Source organism: Rattus rattus, chromosome 2, assembly GCF_011064425.1.
Source record: "Rattus rattus isolate New Zealand chromosome 2, Rrattus_CSIRO_v1, whole genome shotgun sequence".
In the NCBI taxonomy this organism is placed as follows: domain Eukaryota; kingdom Metazoa; phylum Chordata; class Mammalia; order Rodentia; family Muridae; genus Rattus; species Rattus rattus.
Window position 1 is genome coordinate 84,049,998 of NC_046155.1, and position 21,212 is coordinate 84,071,209.

Below are 21,212 nucleotides of genomic sequence, written 5' to 3' on the forward strand. Positions count from 1 at the left end.
CTGAGAAAGATGGCTGGGGCCCTTGCAAAGATAAAATGCAACCTCGGTTGCAGCTTAGATGACAGTAGTTAATGTGCATCAAGTGCATTGTGAATCCTTAGTGCTCTGCTACAGCCTGTTATTGCCTGTTGGGGTCACATGGATGGATTTATGTCCCTGTAAGTCTGCTGCTCCTTTGGTTAACTGATGTCAGATTTCCATGCTGAGCAATCTGGTGAGAGTCTGAGCCTGCATCCTCTAGGACCCTGATCCTTCTGGGTAAGTGACCACGGTTGGGACTGCAATCAATGCAGAGCAGCATAACTAGGGGGCAGCAGCTGTGGGTATGCCTACCTGGCCTGCATTCTCCAGCATTTTCTAGGCAGCCTGCAACTATACAGATAGCCCAGTCTCCTGATTTTCCCCAGAGGTAAATTTCAAGCAGAAGGAACATCTGCTTTGGAAATGGTTCTAGTCGTTGCTTTGTCATGTCTTCACTGTATGACAGTGGACTTCAGTTTGGCCACCTAACTACTGGGTTCCCGACAAAGGATCAAGGGACCCCACCCCCGCAGTACTTGCTACACAGCATTTTGGAGAAATTTATGAATTCAGTCCTTTATTGGAAGACAACCCCTTGCTCTATTCTTGCCTAGATAGAGTCACCTTTCCTCAGGCTGTTGCTCACTAAACTCCATCCAGTTTTAGATTTCTCAGATGTAATATGTTCATTTTTTAATTAATAATTTTGCCCATTATATTTTCTCATATAAAGAAGTGGTGGCTCTCAACTGCAGGTGATCTGGGCCTCCATGGGACATTTGACAATATCTTCGGATATTATGTGAGAAGGATATAAGTGGGCAGAACATGCTATTAGGAGCTTGTGGGAAAAGACCCAAGATACAGTCAAGGGGAAGCCCCATAGTAAAGAGTTAGCCAGCAGAAATGTCAATAGCTCACGGCTTACAAAGCCTGGTCTAGAATGTTCTTGCTCCATCCTTGATTGCCAACACATCTTGCTCTAGATGGGTCTAGGGTCTTTCTCACTTCCTATATGTGACCTTGGCTGGACTGTTATAAGCAACTGCCTTTCTAGTAGACTCCTTTGAGTTCAACATCAAGGTCAGATCTGTCCTTCCTCTGCATACAACATACATCTGGCTTGGAGTACCAGTGCCATGACATATCCTAGGACTACTCTCAGACCTTGTGTCTTATTACTCTATCCCTCACTATCTGTTACAGCACTTCCAAGCCCACCATCTCTTGCTCACACCAGGTATGTTCCCTCCTCAGGGCTTGTCCAGCTCTCCTCTGCCTTGGAGCACTTTCCAAGGCAGCATCCTCTACTTCATCTTCTTCTATTGTTATTCATAAGGCTTCTCCTGGCCCTTTTCATTAGGAATACAATGTGCTCCTACTTCTGCCCTCCGCTTTCTGAATGCAATGCTGGCTGATCTCATACAGAAAACACAGCACATCCTATGAGGCAGGATGCTCCACTGGACAGGAAGGAAGCCGGCTGCCTGTGCTTTCCTGTTTCCTCACTGTTTTTACAGGAAGAGGGGAGGGAAGCAGGAACTGACTGCCTTGGAGCGGGTGACTGCCTCACCTGATGGGGTAGTCAGCAGCACTGAGGTTGATGAAGAAGTCCCAGGGCCAGTCAGTCATCTCCAGTAGATCCCGCATGCTCTGCAGGTAAGTGGACAGGAGGCTGGCTCCGCCCCAAATGGTGGCCATCCTCCAGGAAGTGACTCGGACGTTGTCGTACTGCCTGGAGAACTGGAGCACTTGCCGATGCAGGTAATTGGAACGCTTTTCCAAGGAGAGAAAAGAAGAAAAGAGGTCAGTAAACAGCTCAAAGGACATCAGCCTCTAGACATCCCAACCACCTCTCTCCCTCGTGGTTGGTATGTCTGATCACAGTGGAACTGGCTGTTGCCCTGCAGACCTGCAGTGTCTTTCTATACCAATATTCAACCACTGGCTACTGGAGTTCATATTCCCTAAGCCCACTGCAGAGTTAGTCAACCAGTGGGCTCGAGGTGATGGACCTAGAACATTACGTGGTAATGGGTGACTGCTGCATGTTATCTCAAGGTACCAAGCTCAAGAACATGGACCTATCTAAATTTGATGACTCTTTGTGGGTAGGAGGCGGGGTTTCGATGTTCTGTCTTTCAGGACCACTTTTCTTCCCTTACTGTTTCACAGAATGACTAGAAACACATCTGGGGAATGAAAATAGCCCCTTTCCCTCTTTGGATTCATTTAGTGTTAAAGGTACTGGGCCTCGTATTTGGTAGGTGAACATTCCACCACTGTCTTAGAACCCCAATCTGTGCTTTTCTGAGAAGAAAGGGGCTGAACTTGACCTCAGAGCAACCTTCACACCTCCACCTTAGGCACTCTAGGCTTCTAGGCATGCACATATCTTGTGACATCAACAGATTAACAGAAACTTCTAGGAAAAGATGACTCCTGGGTCAGCAAGCCAAGTGTGGGTTTTGGTAATAAGGTTTCATTGGCATACAGGCACGCCCACTGATGGACAGTTTTCTGTGGCTGCAGTCAGGCAAGGGAAGAACTGATTAGCATATGGTCTAAAAGGATATTTCAACTACCTGGACTTCTCTAGAAAAAGTGCGCTCACTCCTAGGATATCTGGCTTTACAGATCTGTGAGGGCAGGCAGTGTGCACTGAACACTGGAGAGGGAGTGTAAAAAACACAGGGAGAGGAGGAGGTTAAAAAAACACAGCACAGTTAGATTTTGAGAGGAAATTCGTGTGTGTGTGTGTGTGTGTGTGTGTGTGTGTGTGTGTGTGTGTGTTATGTAGGAGGAAGACAAACACTACCAGTAATGTAGAACACGGTGAAAAAAGCCCATGGGAGGATCTGGAATGATCTGAGCACAAAGAAATGAAAAGAATTTAAGGCTATGGATATGCTAATTTTCTGAACTGACAGGCTCACTGTGTATACATATAGCAACATATCAGATTTTAATCAATAAATACGTGTAATTATCATGTGTTGAAGAAGATTAAAAAGGCAAACAACCAAGCTCTTCTATAGGGAAAGCTGAGCACCACAGCTAAACACACACACACACACACACACACACACACACACACACACACTCACGAACACACACACACACACACACACACACACTCACGAACCCACTCACAAACACAGACCACTTAGGAATCACATGCTGCTGCTCCATCTCTAGACTTCAGCCTGGACTTGTGAGATGAAAGGAAAGATCAGAGATGGGTAGACAGACTGCAGAGGAAGCCTAGCACAGGGATGTGAATAGCGGCTCCTTACCTTATCCACATGGATATAGTAGAAATGGTCTTTGTGGTAGATGGCCTTAAACATGCGCTGCAGCTGTCGAGAGGCACGGCCATGGACCACCAGGACAAAGGCGATTCTGACTGGGTTGGGGGGCATGTACTCAACAGCATCCTCATCCCACTGGACATTCTTGTTGGCTTTGCCTGGGGAAAACCAGAAGACCGTAGAGATGAGCTCGAGGATGGCTTGCACTTTAGGAAGTAGGAACTGTCTCCTACTTCCTGGGACCAGAACATAGCATCTGTACAGAGTCCTGGAGCTTGATTCAGAGGAACCAAGCAAGTCCTAGACCCTATGCTGTCCATATACAAGGTGCCAGGAGCCTCTGTGGTGCTTATGGCGCTCTCTTTATACCACGGGAGTTTGGAACAGCTGATACATACATCCAACTATGTGCTGCCTAGTTTCATGCCAACTTGGCATAAGCTGCCGTCATCTGAGAAGAAGGAATATCAGGTAAGAAAATGATCCAGAGGACCAGGCTGCAGGCGAGCCTGTAGAGCTTTTTCTTTAATTAGTGATTGATAAGGTAAGGTCCAGCCTATTATGGGTGGTGCCATTCCTGGGCTAGTTGTCTTGGGGTTCTATAAGAAAGAAGGCTGAGAAGCCACGAGGAGCAAGCCAGTAAGCAGCATCCCTTCACCAGTGCTTGACTCCAGGTTCTTGACCTGTGTGAGTCTCTGTCCTGACTTCCTTCAATGATGAACAGTGACATGGAAGTGTAAGCCAGATAAACCCTTTCCTACACAAGTTGATTTGGTAACTATGGTTCATCCCAGCAACAGTGATCCTCTTGTCTCTGCTTCCTTGACACGAGGATTGCAGGACTGGCTTTGTTACATCGCTGCTGAGGATCTGCCCTTGGGTCTCTCTGCTTGCACTGTAAGCACCATACCAACTGAGCTATTTCCTCAGCCCTTAATCTTACACTTTCTGTGGCTCCTTCTCTTGTCAATGCTCAGTCTACAGATATGGGAAGCATCATCTTGGTTATCAATCCAGAGGTGGCCTGAAGTCCAGGACTGGCTGGCCAGAACTTGGCACTCTTTCTGTGCAACACTATTTGGATGGATGTTTGAGCCAAATAAGAAGTTTGCCAAGGAGACAATGCCTTAGTTTTTTTGGAGCTAACAGATAAAGAAGTTCTTGCTGCACATCAAACTAGAAGATGGTAAGAACTTTCCATTCCTGCCTGGAAAGAAGTTGCCAGAAGAAAATCAAAACAGAGAGAAGCTCTTCTGAGGCTGCTGCTATCTAAATCCTAATGACGCAGCTGAGCTCTGGAATCACCCAGGCTGAAGATCTGCCTCTGTCATGGACTATTACCACCTCTGGAGAGCCAGACCCTATACCCAATCCACCTGGATAAATGGTTCCAGACACCTTTTATCCCCAAATCAGCCTTAGAAAATCCCTGTCTCCAGGGCCAAGGCCAGTAAGTAACACCCTCCAGGTTTAGTGTGTTGCAAGTTACACTGACTCGGTGCTGTCTGGATTTCCCAGACTGATCTAATCTCCTGTAGTTTAACTTTACTCTTGGCAGGGTCTGGGCTTGTGGTTTCAGGTGTCCAGAGTGTCAACTGGGGCTCCGGAGAATGCAGACCCCTCAGCAGCTCGAGACTGGGAGTGTGTTGGTGGCTACCAGAAAACTTAATGGCTGTTAGATGTAGGCTCTTTCCAGAGGACAAGATTAGTATGAAGGATGTCCAAGCCCAGAATGGTGACACACCTGTAATCTCAGTATTCAGGCTGAGGCGGGAGGATCACAAATTCTAGGTCAACCTAGGCTACATAGTGAAACTTATATGCTTTAAATCATTCATCTAGTTTTATGAATGACAAAACCACGAAACCAAACCAAACAACCCCACCCCCACTCCAAACCAACAGGAGTAATGTCTAAACCACAGGGTTGGGCTTTCAGCTTGACACAGCTCCTCCTCTGACCTCTGCTCTGAGCAGTCACATGACCAGCTCACCCCTCAATTTCTTGCCTTTGACCTGTGCAAACTACTTTATCTTGGGGTGTATTGTCAGTGATTCCTGGACACTGTCTCCCTGGACCTTAGATGGCTACACCTTCTTGTCACCAGTCCAAGTCCAATAAAAGATTATCTTCCCTCTCTATCTCTCACTTTACCTGTTTCAATTTTCTGCACATCATTTAACACCATCTGAAGTTGTTTATGTGTTTGCCTGTTTATTATCTGAGCATTCTGCTAGAGCATAAGGTCCAAGAGATGAGGGACTTTATCCTTCTTATTTACCATCAGATGCACAATGCTCAGGTAAAATCCAATGCACAGCGGGTGCTCTGTGAAGAACAAAAGCTTCAAGAGTGGACATTCCTGCTCTGTCCAATAACAATACCTGTTTGGAGCACTGGTCTGCCCTTGATCTCATTATTTCATTAATCGTCCTGACAACCCAGCAAGGTTGCTATTACCTCCATTCTTCAGATGAAAACCCTCGGCTTACAGAGGCCAAGGGATTTGTTCAAGGTCATGCAGCTTTAATTAGTTAAGCTAAGCTGCAAAGCGGGTCTTAAAGACCATGCCCTTAACCACTAACTTAGACTACACAATCACATTAAGATCTTGGAAAGAAAAGTTGACGATGGTATTTGTTAATGAAATACTTTGTAAGTTATTGGAGGGAAGAAGGCAGGAGTCTAGAGGTTTTTAAAAGGGCTATGAAAGAATTTCTGTATTTAATGAGGGATTGACTCTAGATGACCAATAAACTTTCATATACCCATTTGTCCATAAACCTATTGATTCCATCCATCCATCCATCCATCCATCCATCCATCCATCCATCCATCCATCTTCCCATTTCATTCATCTACCCACCCACTCATCTATCCAAGTATTCATCCTCCTATCTACAATTTCATATGTACAATACATATACTCTCTGTGTGTCTCTCTCTGTCTCTCTCTCTACCTTGGTCTCTGTTTCTCAAACACACACACACGCACACACACACTCTCTCTCTCTCTCTCTCTCACTCTCTCTCTCTCTCTCTCTCTCTCCATTTACCCATCTATCTACTCATCCCTCACCTACTTCATCAATCAAAACTCAGGAAGTCATTCAGCTCCCCATCTGACATCCTATCATAGCCAATGCCATTCAGTCATTCAACACTCATTTTGGCCTCTAGTCACAGGGTCTCTTGCCAGTTGCTGAATGAGTGAATGAATGAACGAATGAATTCTGATGAAGAGTGGATGCTGTGGTAGTTCAGTGGAGCTGAAGGCCTGCCACATACTAGCACTGTTGTTGGGGGCTCTGAGTCGTTTGTTCCTTGGTCTTGGTTAAGAATGCATTAACTCTGTTTGAGGCTCAGAATGTTTGGCATGTTTCCCAGGCCACACTGTAAAGGCAGAGGTAGTAGAAGGAGCTGAACCGCCAATAGGACGTTAATAAATGTCAATAATGTGTGTGTGTGCGTGTGCGTGTGTGTGTTGATGCTGATAAACAAACAAACAAACAAAACCAAAAACAACCCTCCTCCTTTGTAACTTCTTTTTAGGGTGTTAGAGAGCAGAACATATTCATAGCAGATACACAGAGTTGTGGGTGCTTTAGTTCTGGAGTAGGGAAGGCAGTGTTTGAAAATCAGATCATACAAGTGAAATGGCTATCCTATCATAAAAAAATATTTCTTCAAGCAGATAGTTGGCCCTAGTGCACAAGGAAGCTGTGACTCAGGGAGGTCCTTGTTAAGAAGTAGTTAAGCTGCTGGGTGTGGTGGAACACACTATAGTCCTCACACTCCGGAGATTGAGTTAGGAGAGAGCCACCAGTTTGAGACCAGTCTGGAATACATAGCAAGGGTATTTCTTAAAAAGACCTAGATACATATAGTTCAATAGTAGAGTGCACAGCCTGGCACACTCAAGACGGTAGGTTCCAGCCATGGGACAGAAAGAAAGAAGAGAGAGGAGGGAAGGGGAAGGAAGGGATGGAGGAGGAAGAAAGGAAGAAAATAAGGGAGGGAGGGAGGGAAGACAAAAAGAAAGAAGGAAGGAAGGATAAAATGATGGAAAGAAGAAAGTTGAGTTAGGATCGTCTGTGCCCCAGGAGCCCTAACACTGTCATTCTGGGCCATCAACTGTCCCCATTGTGGAAAGGAGGGGTTGTCTCTTCTCAGAAGCATGTCAGCTGATTTCCATCTGTTGGACAGATAACGTTATGTGGCCAGAGCCATGTGGGTCTCTTCAGAGAGAGGACTCTGAAAGGCTAAAACTCACACTCTGTCCAGCTCTCAAGAAAGAGGCAGGAACTTAACAATGTAATCAGATTCCAGTGGCATAAAATAGAAACTAAGTGGAAAAATCAGAGTGATTAGAGGCTGCCAGAGAAGCTGACTCCGGATGAATGTTAAAAGCCACACTGATGGGGGAGAATATCAAGTATGTGATGGCGGTGCAGGAGTAAGGACTAAGGAGAGGAGCCCAGCGGCTCCCCTGGTAACAGACTGGACCATGCTAAGCATCTTATGCTAACTCAGTATGACTCAGTACCATACGGTCTATAGGAAGACCATGTAAGCCTTGGGTGTCAAGGATACTGGCTGGAAGAGATCCACAAAGGCCAGCTTGTCCTCCATGACAGACACCTCTGTTCAAAAGAATCGAGTGCAAAAATTCCAGGAGGAAACAACTTCGTAGTTTTAAATAACTTCACTTACAGTGTATTCCTGTGACAGCCTTTTCAGTTATGAGATATTGATGTGAAATTATCATCATGCCTACGCTATAAGCCAAATGTTTTCATAGGTATGTGTGTAAGAACCAGGAAGCAAGCATTCTTCTGTATCTGTGGGATCTGCATTTGTGGAGCCAACCTACTACCAATAGAAAAGGTTTATTTGAAATACACATGAACAGGCTGGGAGATGGCTCAGAGGGTAAAGTGCTTGCCTTGTGCACATAGGGTCCTGAGTTCAATCCCCCAGGTGGTGCACACTTGTAATCCCAGTGCTAGGCAGGTGGAAAAAGAAGAACGCCTGAGGCTGTACTGTTGGCCAGTCTAGTCTACTTGGGGAGCTCCAGGCTAAGGAGAGATGCTGTCTCAAGAATCAAAAAAGAAATAACAAAAACCAACAAGTAAACAACAAAATTCAGAAAACGTCTGGGGAACGACACTTGAGGTGATTCCCTTGCTTGTACATATCTGACCCATGCGCCTGCACACACAGAGACATGTACAGGCATGTACACACAATATACAACTGTTGAACATGTACAGACATTTCCTTGCTGTTTTACTCTGAGCACAATTAGTTATACTACATTGGGTGCTATGAATAATCTAGCTATGGTGTACAGGAGGAGATTGGAGACTACGAGCAAATTCTCTGCTGCTATTTTATATAAGAATCATGGACACTCAGTGAGTGAATGGGCAGGGCAGAGGGAGTGTGCTGCAGTGTGTAGTGCTATCTGGCCTCAGGCAACTTCTATATTGGAATGGGTTCCTGAAGGACAGGGGGTTGGTACAGTATATACCAGCTCTGTAGATGTGCTGGGTATACTTGTGATTAGAGTGCCTTGTAGAATTTTAATCTGGAGATGAATGAAAGACACTGGGGTTATAAAGAGATTTAAAATCCAACTATGTGTCTGTGTGTGGGTTTGCAAATGTGAATGTAGTGCCTATGAAAACCAGAAGAGGGTGTTGGATTCCTTGGTGCTGAAATTATAAGGTTGTGAGCTACCAACACGGGTGCTGGGAACCAAATTCAGGTCCCCTGCTAGAATAGTGTGTGTTTTTAACCAGAGTTCTATAAACTCCCATGGAAGGACTTTAGATTTGGCCTGTGGTCAGGATTAGTGTGAGACTTTAGGTGTTACATGATCTCTGCAAACCTTTGTGTTCTCCAACTTGAGATGGATATAGCTAACTATACAGATACATACAGATATACACATAGATATGGGCATAAGTATAGATGTCTTGACTCCCTCCCATGTGTGTTTTTGTCCAGTGCTGAGCACAGGCCAAGCCTGTATAGCAAATGCTCAGCAAATCAAGTGTAATTGAATCATTTCTATTTAGCCATTGGCCTATAATGGTCAGAATCAAACAATAGTCAGCCCAGCTCTGAGGGGTTCCATCCCAAGGGTGCCCTGGCTCCTAGCAATATGATCAGGTCAGAGCAGACCTCACCCTGACTCCCCTTCTCACAAGTAAACACCCACAGCTAGAATGTTTCTCCCCAGTACCTGCCCCTGATCATAAGCAACTGGAAGGAGCCACTGGCCTGGAATAAAACTCCACCAACGGGGCTCTCTGTTGATTCTGTTTATATTCTCAAAGTGCCTCCTGGCATCGGAGAGTGCCATTTTCTGGCTTACTTGGTTCTTTCCCCTGAAGAGAAGTAGAAATGAGGTTGCATGCAGATGGGCTTGGGTCAGAGGCTGTGAGCTGGGGCACGGCCAGCTTAACATAGCGTGGGAGGTGCACGGAACTGGGTGTAGGGTCCAGCTTCTCACAGCAGAGCTTCTGGGAGACACCCCACTCCTCTGCTCATCAGTGCTTCCCTGATAAAGTGGAGTGTGCAGGCTGTCCCCAACCCTTCAAACTGCCTTCATGGGTGGCAGTTACATGTCAGCAACAGCACCACCATGTAGGAAGGATTGCTGTGGCAGAAGCCCTGGGTTTGCAGGCTCATTTACAGGATCAGAAGAGGGGAGGATTTTTCCTACTAGGAAATAGTTTGTTTTCATTGCTGGGGATAAAACCCAAGGCATTATACATAGTATACAAGTGCAGTACCATTGAGCTACACAACCAGATTTTACGCAATTGTGTGCCTATTTGGACTGTGCACGTGTGTGTGTGTGTGTGTGTGTGTGCGCGCGTGTGTGTGTGTGTCTGTCTGTCTGTCTGTCTGTCAGGGTTGCATGCAGGTGTGAGCTCGCATGTGGAGATTCAAGATCAACATCAGATATGTTCTTCGACTGCTCTAAACTTTATCTTTTGAGACAGAATCTCTGCCTTACCCTGGAGCTCACTGTTTAAGTTGAGGTGATCAGCTAGGAAGACCCAGGGATCCTCCTGTCTCCACTTTCCCAGCACTATGGGTTCCAAGGATCGAACCTCATGCCTGAGCAACAAACACTTAATTCACTGACTGAGCCAACCCCCTCACCCCTACTCTAGCAATTTATTATTTAATTATCTCAAAGTCTATGGAGGCAGGTGCCATGAGAGCTCCCTACTGCTGAATGAGAAATTACCCTCTCCAGTGCATACAAGAGTGGAAAGAAACACTTGGGGCTGCCAGGCTTCAGAACCCATGCTTTATTTTACCAATGGGTGAAATGAAAGTTCTGGAAATATATGGAAAAAACTGGATACCTTGGGATTCTAAGGTAACCACGGAACCGACACTGAACGGTATACTCTCTGGCATAAGGTTACCTTTTCTGAGAGTTGTCAGACCCTAGGCTTCATTCTCTGTAGGACGTCCTGGCCTCTGGGCCTCGTATACAGCTAAGCTTTGTGGAGAATGATCAGTGAGTGGCTTGTGACTGACGAATGAAGGCAGACAGCTTCAGCCATGCACATACCCCTAGAGGCACACGTGCAAGGCTCAGCCTGAACTCCTGCACGTGGCTGGCTTTGCTCACCCAGCAAAGTAGCCAGAGGCTGGACTCTCCTTTCCTAGAGGCTTTGGATTAGGCCAGGGACCTTTCTTTCTTTGCTCTGGCACATCAAAGCCTTGGGGAGGAGCCAGTTAAGTGCCCAAGGAGTTCCCAACATGGCAGCTGCGACCGAGTCTCCTCCAGGTCAATGAGTGTCAGGAAGGCATCCTTCAAGTCTCCAGAGAAATGGTTTTGTTCTGGGAAAACCATCTTGGACTTTGTTTTTTGTACCCCCCCCCCAACCCACCCCCGAGCTGAGGACTGAACCCAGGGCCTTGCGCTTGCTAAGCAAGTTCTCTACCACTGAGCTAAATCCCCAACTCTGAACTTTCTTTTTAATTCCTTCTTTGCCTTTTACAGCCCCATAGAGCATACTTTATGTATGTATGTATGTATGTATGTATGTATGTATGTATGTATGTATGTATTTATTGCATTTAAATTATGTTAAAGGACATGTAAGAATGAGCACTGTGGGGCTGGAGAAACAGCTCTGAAGTTAAGAGTACATACTGTTTTGCAGATGACCTGAGTTCAGTTCCCAGCGCCCACACTGGGTGGCTTATAGGGGAACAGAAGATTTCACCTATCTGCCCTGCTCCCACTTAAGGAAAAAAAACAAAAACAAACAAACAAACAAAAACACACACAAAAAAGATGAATTATTATAGTGAAAATACAGCAAGGCAGGAGGGTGGTGGTGAAGAAGGCACATGGATGATATAAATTTAACTTTATAATATAATCTCCCTAGCTAGGATGTGTTGAGTGTGTTCAACGCAGGAGACAAGGTCATAGCCAGGTGATGCCAAGCAGTCCTTGATGTCCCAGAGAAACTTAAAAGGTTCAGACAATATTCACTCTTCCTGGCCTGGGGCCCCTGCTCACTCCAGGTTTCCTAGAAGAGCTTGTTGGGAATCATTTGAGGTGGGGTTTTGGGGGAGTCGTTTGTCTATTAGAGGGAGACATCTGTGCAGAAATTACCTCTTGAGTTTCATTTTGACTTTAGCACACTAAGCATGTACCAGGCTCTTTCCTCAGCATTGTGCTACAGTGCTGCACGTAGACATGATCCTGTCTCTGGATGACTGGCTCAGGCTCGGAGATGGTGAGCCTCTTGCTCATGATCACTGAGCCAACAGACGGACAAGAGGTCAGGAATCTAAATGTGCATCGCAGTCAGGTTTTGATGAACAGGGTCCAGGCAGCTCAGCTCTCCCTGAAGCTCTGTGTTAAGTTCACCTGAGGCCCAGATGTCCATTTTCCAGCACCTTCTAACCACACCTCCTCTGGATGAAGTTCTCAAGCTTGGCTCTGTTGTTATTTGTGTGCAGATGGCTCTTCAATGTGGGGACTGTCCTATGCACTTCCCGCCTTACCAACTAGATGCCATGAATACCTGCCCAGTATGAGCAAACCAGAAAAGTCTCAGCTCATTAACCAATGCCTGATGGAATTGCAGAGGCAAAAATCTTCCCTAGTTGAGAAGTAATGACCCACAACTATTTCTAAAAGGTGGTCTTCGGATGGATAGCAGCAACACCAAAGTGAAGGGATTTGTGCAAAATGCAAATGCCAGCCCTGGTCCATGCCTCCCAAGTCAGAAACTCCGAGTGTGTGGAACAAAATCTGAGCTATGATAAGCCCTCCCCCAGGGTAGTTATGACAAGGGTAATTGAAAACCACTGGTGTAGGTCCAGGACTCTCAGCCCCACCAGCATATCAGAACCACATGGACATATTAATCAAACCACAAGCAAATAAGATCTAGAAAACAATGCTGGGCTTGAATACAGCTAAGGGGGTGGGCAGGCCTTTCCTAGCATATGCAAGGTTCTGGATTCATTTCTCAGCACCACAGAAAAACAAACAAAAGCAAAAAAAAATCTTTCCTTGACCTCACCCTGACAAGTACTAAATTAAGTACAATTATGTGTTGAGTGATGATATTTAGGTGTAGGACGGACCATACATAAATAAGACTGTAGTCTGGTGAGATGATACTCTGGGGAGGCTGTAGCATCCCGGTTTGTATAAACACACTTGGTGTTGGTTGTATAGCAGTGAAGGCACCTAGTGGTCATGCAAGGGGCCCTTTGTGAAGCCTGAGATGACGTTGGGTGCTTGGATTGAGCCTTCCTTGGGAGTTCTCAGGTGGTGATAATGTGCTCAGACTTTCTGGTGCCTACCTTTGGCCCCTCCTACATTTAGACAGCCACATCTCTTCTCCCCAGACCCCTGCTCTACCTAGAGTCTAAGGCTGGTTCACCCTTAATTTTTTCCCACACTACCAAAAAAGAGTCTCCCTTTTAACTCTCTGGCCAAGCACTCAGGACATTTTCCTGCTCACTGATTTTTCTTTCCCCCTATTCAAGTTTGGAGTTATTAAACCACAGCCCGTGGCTGCGCCGTCTTATTGATTTTATTGTGGAAAGCCCAGGGATATTCTAATGATGTACGGCTCAATAAATGGAAACTGGTGGGATGGATATTGATGGCGTATGGTACATTTCCCTGCAATTCACCGGGTCCCAGTCTCTTGGCCTGCTACACATCATCTGTGAAAATGCTGGGCTGCAGCCCATGAGTTCTGGTCTACCTTACTGGAGTGGCCTTTTCCAGGCACCAAGGATGAAAGGGCCATTATAATAAAATTAAGGTGATACTCAGTGCCCTGCTGGATGTGTGCTTTTATATCTTCTTCCCACAACCCAATGGTAGAGGGATAGAACTGATTATCCCCATTTCCTAGATAAGGAAACAGAGACTCAGAGCAAGTAGCTGGTCTGGCCTGCTAATAAATTGCAGAACTGGGATTTAAATCTCATTGTTAGGCCTCAACACCCATGCTAAACTGCAAGAAAGCAGCCAGATTTGGCTACCTAGTGAATTTGGAGCCACGTGAGACATCTTCTTAAACAACAATGATAACAACAACAATAACAACACATTGGAAAATGGTACAATTGGTAAGCTATCCATAATGAAAATCTGTGAATCTGAGTTCAGATCTACAATATCCATACCAAAAAGTAGGGTGTGTCAACTTGCGCTTGAAGGGTGGAGAAAGCAGAGTTCAGAAAGTCATTTGGCCAGCATGGTCAAATCAATGAGTTCCATTTCTCAAACGGAAAAGGTGGAAAGTGACTGAAAAATATCTAAGGTGGATTATCAATTCATAAATAGACATAGACACATGCACACAGATACAGACAGACAGACAGACAGACAGACACACAGACACACACATTCCCACGTGGACATGTACTCACAGAAATAAGTATGCATGTCACTCACCACACACATACATATTGGGGAGCAAGTACATGTTCTAGCTTCCTTCCTCTTCTCAAGCACTGCTTCTCTGGAGGGGCCATGGAATTTAGACATCACGATGCCTCAGTAGTCAGGGCTGCCCCACACATCGCAGGGCATTCAGTATCACTAGTCTCCCAAAGAGCTTCCCACTACTCAAAGTTTTCAAGTCTGCCTCGGGGACAAAGATTGACCACAATGGGCCATGCTGATACTGCCCTGGACTAGGTAGGGGAATAATGCCCATTGCAAAAGCTTTTGCTCTCAAGAGGCAAGCTCTCCAGAAAGAGATAACAAACACACGAACAGCTATGGGATCGTCTTGGTAGACTATGCAATGGTGGCCATCGTGACTCTTACTATAAATTTTCCTTCCAAAGGAGGACATCCCCTCTATATCCTGCACCAACCTCTCCTCTACCACACTGTTTCAGTCCTTCTTTCCATGAAGCTACCAAAGAATTTAGCACTGTGAAAGTCTTCTTCTGTTCTCCAATGCCAAGGAACCAGGGTCTTTATCAAAGATACCATTAACAGGAATTATTGTGGCAATTCTGATGCTGACACCTACCACATCATAAAGCCTACCATGTCATGGTGCTAGAGACCACTCAGTTAAGGGGGACAATTGGGTTAAAGGAAGTCAAAAGGGTGGAGTTCTGGGTTGATGGGGTTGGTGCCCTTATGAAGAGGGCATACCAAAAACCCACTCTTTCTAAGAAAAGAAAGGCAGCTATCTGCAATTCAAGAAGAGAACTCTTGCCACAACAGAGACCATGCTGGCACCGTGACCTTGGACTAGTAGTTTCCAAATATTGGGATAATGCATCTCTCTCCTTGAAGGTGCCCATCATCTCTTATTCTCTTGCTACGTCAGCACCACTAATCTGATTACTACTCAAGGAGGTATAGGCATGTCCTATGGACTGCACTCTACTGAATGAGTGGTGAGGTCACTGGACAAGAGTGAAGGAAGAGAATCTCCATCCAGAAGGAACAGCACGGGCAAACATCCTGTAGTGCGCATCCCCATGGTAGACGAGAGGAAGGCTCATGTGGCTGGTACATGAGGCCAAGTAGAAGCATCGAATTGGACAGGGATGGCCATTTAGGAGGGACGTTATCTGGGGACTTGGGAATCATTCTAAGGACTTCGCTGAGAGAACTGCCTTCAGGCTCATTGTCCACAGTGGTGAAATGGAGCATGGGCAGCACCCATTTTGCCATTCCCAAGTGAGTCATGCGGCTTTGAAGCAAAAAGCGGGGAGCGGGCATGGGGCAGGGGTCCTCTGCAGCCTCTGCATCCTGTGGCTCCAGGTCTTGCTAAGCAGCTCCAGCTCCCAGATGCACTTCTTGCCTTTTGACCCAGAGGTGGAAACTCCCAGGTTCCTTCTGGAATCTTTCGAAGCTTGACATTCTCATCTCTGTCCCCTCTCTTCTCTCTTGAAGGGACTCACAGGCTCAATAAGTACTGAACCCAGCAGTGACTCATCTGTTTTTATTACCGTGGGGCCTCTCGAGGAGCAAACAACTCTTATTTACTTCTCAGGGTAAGGGTTTTGACAACAGGTTTATTTTCTCCCACTCTCCAAGGACTAAACGAGTAACACTCGAAAGTTAACAGTACATTAATTAATGCCAAATTGGTTGGAATTTTCCTAATAAAAATCCTTATAGTAATCACATTATGGGCCATTAACGCTGCCTCCTGATCATAAACTATGAATATGCGCTGCAGGTGCTCGCTTTTTAGCTTTTTAAGAAGGGACATTTCCCCACACTGGCAACCATTTGTCATGTTAATGCTGTCACAGTGCCCAACTCCAACTGGAGTCTTTAAGCTTCGTTCACTTTGGGCTGGTCCTTAGGTCAGCCTCATCCCATCACACTGAACCCTTGCAAACATTTGCAAGTGAACTCAGCATGTCTGCTGTATGAAGGGGGAACTGAGGCACACAGGGAGTGAATATGGAGCTTCAGTCCAACAGCCTGGTTCTAGAACTACCTCTATCTTGCCCCTCCCCAGCCCCAGAGAGACCAGAGTGTCAAGTGAATCTCAAACTCAGGGTCCTCTGCAGGGACCCCACTACATGGCATCTGACTCATGTGCTAGGTTTATTTCAACAGTGATTAGCAACAGAGGTCAACCCAATACACTGGGTATTTTTCCTCTTCTGTTTGTTTTCCCCATCACTGGACCTTCAAGATGTCAGGTTGACAATGTTGGGGACATCTGGGACATACTGGGTATGTTAATGTTAAGGAAGAAATGGATATTGAAATGTACACTTGAGAAAGTATGTGGTAGCAGGATATCCTAGGATGTACTCTGTCATGGCGATCCTGGGTGGGGCTGGAATGCACAGACCAAAGACTGTAGGAGGGCGCTGAGGTCCTGAGATAAAGACGGGGGTGGGGGTGGGGGGAAATTATTAGTTTTTAACTCTGAGAGCTTCAGCTCCTCAGGTGTTTTTGGTGGTTTCTTTGATTTCTTTGTTTATATTGTCACACTCCTGTGTCTGTGAAGGTCACACACCTTCCTGGGACTGACTATGGAATATGGAAATTTTGGACTGTAGGAAAGTCAAGCACATAAGACAATATTAAGAAAGTAAGAAAGACAGTCTGGTGAGATGGCTCAGCAGGGGAAGGTGATTTGAGTTTAATTCCTGGATTCTACAAGGAGGAAGGAGAGAAGTGACTCTCTTAAGACGGTGCATGTACATGCAAATGCACATATGCACCATGACACTAGCTAACACACATACAAAAAAAAAAAGAAAAAAAATTAAAAGAAGGAAGAGAAAGAAATCAATATCTTGAAATAGTTCTAGACACAGATTACACATGTATGAATATATGTAATATATCTCTATACATTTCAACTTGCAGTATGCCTCCAACCCTCAGCAATATGCTCTATGTCTTTTCCACATACATGAATATAGCCCTCTCTCTCTGTCCACTTTTTAAATATTCACAGAGCGGTACTGTGAGCAGTTGCCCTCTCAGGTGCCAGGACACACAAATGAATAAATTGATTTTGTCTCCAGGAAGCCTATAACCTGGTGGGGCTGGAGTGTGAAGGACAGGTGCCAGCTGCAGTGAAGAAAGGATGGGCTGCTAGGGGAGAGGATAATGCTTCTAGGGACGTTTCTAGAACTTTCTGAGAGGACGCCAGGGTGAAGCTACGAGCTGAGGTAGGAGGAAGAGGGAGTGAGGTAAAGACAGTATCACTGGGCCAGTGGGGGCTGGGAGGATGTGTCAGTGGGTTGAGTACTTGCCTTGCAAGCATGAAGACTTGGGTTTCGATTCCCAGAACCAAGGAAGAAGTTGGAGGAAATGATACCTGTTGATCATGGTGATGAACCAGTGTGATGGGAAGCAGGGAAAGGTAGATTCCTGGAAGCTTGGGGGCCAGTTAGTCTAAACTATTTGCTGAGATTCTAGGCCAATGAGCATCCAGGTCTCAAATAAAGGGTGCCTGAAAAATGACATGACACCCAAGGTTGTCCTTTGACCTCCACACGCACCTGTGTGTGTGTGTGTGTGTGTGTGTGTGTGTGTGTGTGTGTGTGTGCATGCACATGCACATGCGATGTTTTTGCTTAGATTTTGGTAATTTCCTGTACTGTGGAAAATTTTGTAGTATAAAAACCAAAACATCTCAGGCATAATTAATGGCCTCTTGGTTCTTCCTTGATTGGCTTCAAAGTCAGTAGCCTCGGTGCCTGGGCTGTACTTGGAAAGAGTGTGAATTGCAACTGCTTTCAGACATATTTATCTGCAGGTCTCACCTGCCAAAAGATCGCCATTGCCTTCTGAGATCACACCCAAGCTTCTGCTGGGAGCAAAGCTCTCAGAGATGTGGGATGCATTAGGCAATCACACTGTGCCTATCTTGCTCCATCTGCCCCCTCAGTGCATCATATTTCCTCTGTCCCTGAAGGTCATGCTTCTCCCTGGGACTGACTAGAATGTACCACGTTGGGCATCCTGAAGGGTGAAAGCAGGCAAAGGTTACTGCAAATGTCATTTTAGGAACCTTCAAGAATAAAGCAGCAGAAATCCAATCATTTGTTCAGAAGATAGCCACAAATGCTAGGCCTTGTTCGGGTTTGACTGTGATTTGTTCCCCGTAGGCTCATGTGTTTGAACACTCACTCTTCAGCTTGAGAATAATACAGAGGTTGGATCCTTTGTATTATTCAGCCTAACTAGAAAGAGGTCACTGTCAGGAGCAGAGCTTAAAGATTATGTCTACTTCTCTTTTCTGCCCAGGGCTTCTGCTTGCTGGTTCACAGAGTCCACTACCTCAAGGCCCCATCCCTATGTATAGAGCTACCCAAGACCTTGTGCCTTGCCAGCATAATGGGTGGCATCCAGTAACTGTGAACCAAAGCCAACCCTTTCTACCTTAAGTTGCTTCTGTCACTATTTGGTACCAGCAACAAGAAAAGCAATAATACAAATGTGGGTGTATGGTAGGGTCAGGTGCTCAGACAGTGCCATTCACTTAAGGGACGATTATTAAGAGCCATTACTGGAAAGCCAGGCAGTGGATCAGCCTGCCTGGCCTCTCCCAGAGTGAGTGAGTGAGGAAAGGCTCAGTGAGGCTGTACCTCATCACGTACACTGGAGCCTCTCCTGGCAGCCAGCACTTGCTGGAGGTTTGCAGCCACTGGCTTGAGAGTTCTTGTCCCACTGTACCAGCTTTCCCAGTGGCGGGAAGAATGACTTTTCACCTATGGCTTGGGACCAGAACTGAAGCCCTCCACCCTTTTCTAAATACAGGGAAAACCTACTAAGGAGCTAGAGAGGAAGCACATTTTAAACAGAGGCACAGCACACTTGGAGAGAACGGAGCCTTGGTCTTCAGACAGGACAGGGCTCAGGTAAGACAACCAGCACCCCTGTGGCTTCTGAAGGCTATCAGCAGTGAAGACAGCTTCAATTAAATTAAATCTAGTCAGCTCCGCGAGGAAACACGTGTAATGTTAATTTCATGGGTGTATCAATGTGTAAACCTAACAGATGATACTTAAATGAGGAAGGCAGAGAGATGACATTTGGTTAAACAATGCATCAGTGGGCAGGATTTGTTGAAACTGCCATTTAAAAAAATAGGAACAGGAATGCAAGTTGAGCAAGCTGTTACCGGGGCCAGCTACCTAGGCGTGTGCGTGTGTGTGTCTGTCTGTCTGTCTGTGTCTTTGTGTGTGTGTTATGTGTAGTTGTTATTTCTGTATTGCGTGCATGTATTTGGGTTTTTTGCATGTGTGGGTGTGTGTGCACATACATGCAAGAGCCCATATTGAGTGTCTTCTTCAACCACTCTCTACCTTAATTGTAAAGCCGAGGGCTCTCATTGAGCATGGAGCTTATGGATTTGTCGAGGCTGGCTGGCTGACCAATGAGCTTCAGGGATCCTCCTGTTTCCTCCTTCCTAGTGTTGCAGTGTGTGCTACTATGTCAGGCTTTTTGTTTGGTGCTGATGAACCAAACTCAGGTCCTCAAGCTTGAGTAGCAAGAACTTTACAGCTAAGCCATCTCCTCACATCCCTGGGCATTTCTGGCAACCTGTTGTTACATGTGTTAATGAGTTGTCAGCTGTGGTTTTGGTTAGCTGGTTAGCTGCATTCTCCTTGTTTGGTCCCGATTCAAACACAAGACACAGGTGCCATCACTATACCCAGGTTGTTTTATGGCCATTCCATTGTACACTCTTTGTCTGGGGCCATCCGGCCTGCTTATGCCTTTCTTTGCCTGAGCTAGGTGTTTTCCACTTCATGGGCCCTTGTTTCCAAGTAGCATACATGGGGATTACCACCAGCCAAGAATACTGGAGACTTCCTGGTAGCTTGCTTCTGCACAAGAATGAGTTTCACTCTACTGTTAGTTAGAAACTTTAGGAAATTGAAACTTATTGTAGGTAAGAATTTTTGGGAAATCAAAACTTATGTCATTGGTTTCTGATGTGATGTATGTTTATCATTACCCTGACTACCAGTTTGTGTTGTGCGGTTTTTCTGCTTATAAGCAAGTGCTTTTTCTTGATTAAACGAGACTTGACCAGAATACTGTCTTGTCTCCATTTCTCAGGCCTCTTGTCCCATCCATCCCACTCCCCTCTCCAGGGTCTCCGTTGACGTTCCCAAGGGCCAGGACAACTCTTTGGGTCCCTCTGATAGTGACAGAGGGCACAGGGATGAATTTGATGAACACAGATCCAGTTAACTGGCACAAGTGCTTGTTTGAGAGACTGAGCCACAGAACCTCATTCAGATGCACGGATTCCATAATGAGAGAATGGAGTCTCTCAAAACTACCATAGTGTGGATGCTCTAAACCAGCAGGTCTTATCTAGGGGTAGTTTAGCCCTTTCTGTCCCATGTACATTTCTGAAGTCTGGGAAAATGACAACCGAGGGAGTCAGACTTGTACACAGAGCTAGAGGAAGTATTGGACTGTTGACTACCTAGGCGTCATGCCTGCAACAGCAAGGCCTCGGCTGGTCAGGAAGTCAGGTGCTGAGGCTGAGAACCCACCACAGAACCGTTCATCTCTAAATGGAGTCACAGGGGGAGACAAGTAAAACTACAAGCTCCAGTGTACCAGTCCTGACCCTAATAAGTGACCTCTCTAGTGACCAAGATGGCTACTTTCCTTACACTACCTGTTGGTGAGTATCAAGAACACCAGGGGAGGGGTAGGAATGGCAGCCATTAGGAAAGCCAACAGCAAATGTTGAGGAGAATGTGGATGACAGAAACTCTTCTACACCATTCGTGGAAATCAGAACCTCATCAAAACCACTGTATACAGACCTACTGTGTGTTTATTGGCAGGATTTATAACAACATATTGCAGAGCCACTCGCGCATTAGGG

General features: G+C 45.9%; 1 protein-coding gene across 1 annotated transcript in view; it reads right to left on the bottom strand.

Moving 5' to 3' along the window:
* Xylt1 (xylosyltransferase 1) overlaps positions 1-21,212 on the bottom strand; it is a 286,196-nt gene that overhangs the window by 71,400 nt on the left and 193,584 nt on the right. Inside the window, exons 4-5 of the mRNA XM_032892825.1 lie at positions 3,318-3,490; positions 1,595-1,797 (exon numbers count right to left, since the gene is read on the bottom strand). Coding sequence (XP_032748716.1) covers positions 1,595-1,797; positions 3,318-3,490 — 376 coding nt within the window. The remainder of the gene's footprint in view (positions 1-1,594; positions 1,798-3,317; positions 3,491-21,212) is intronic.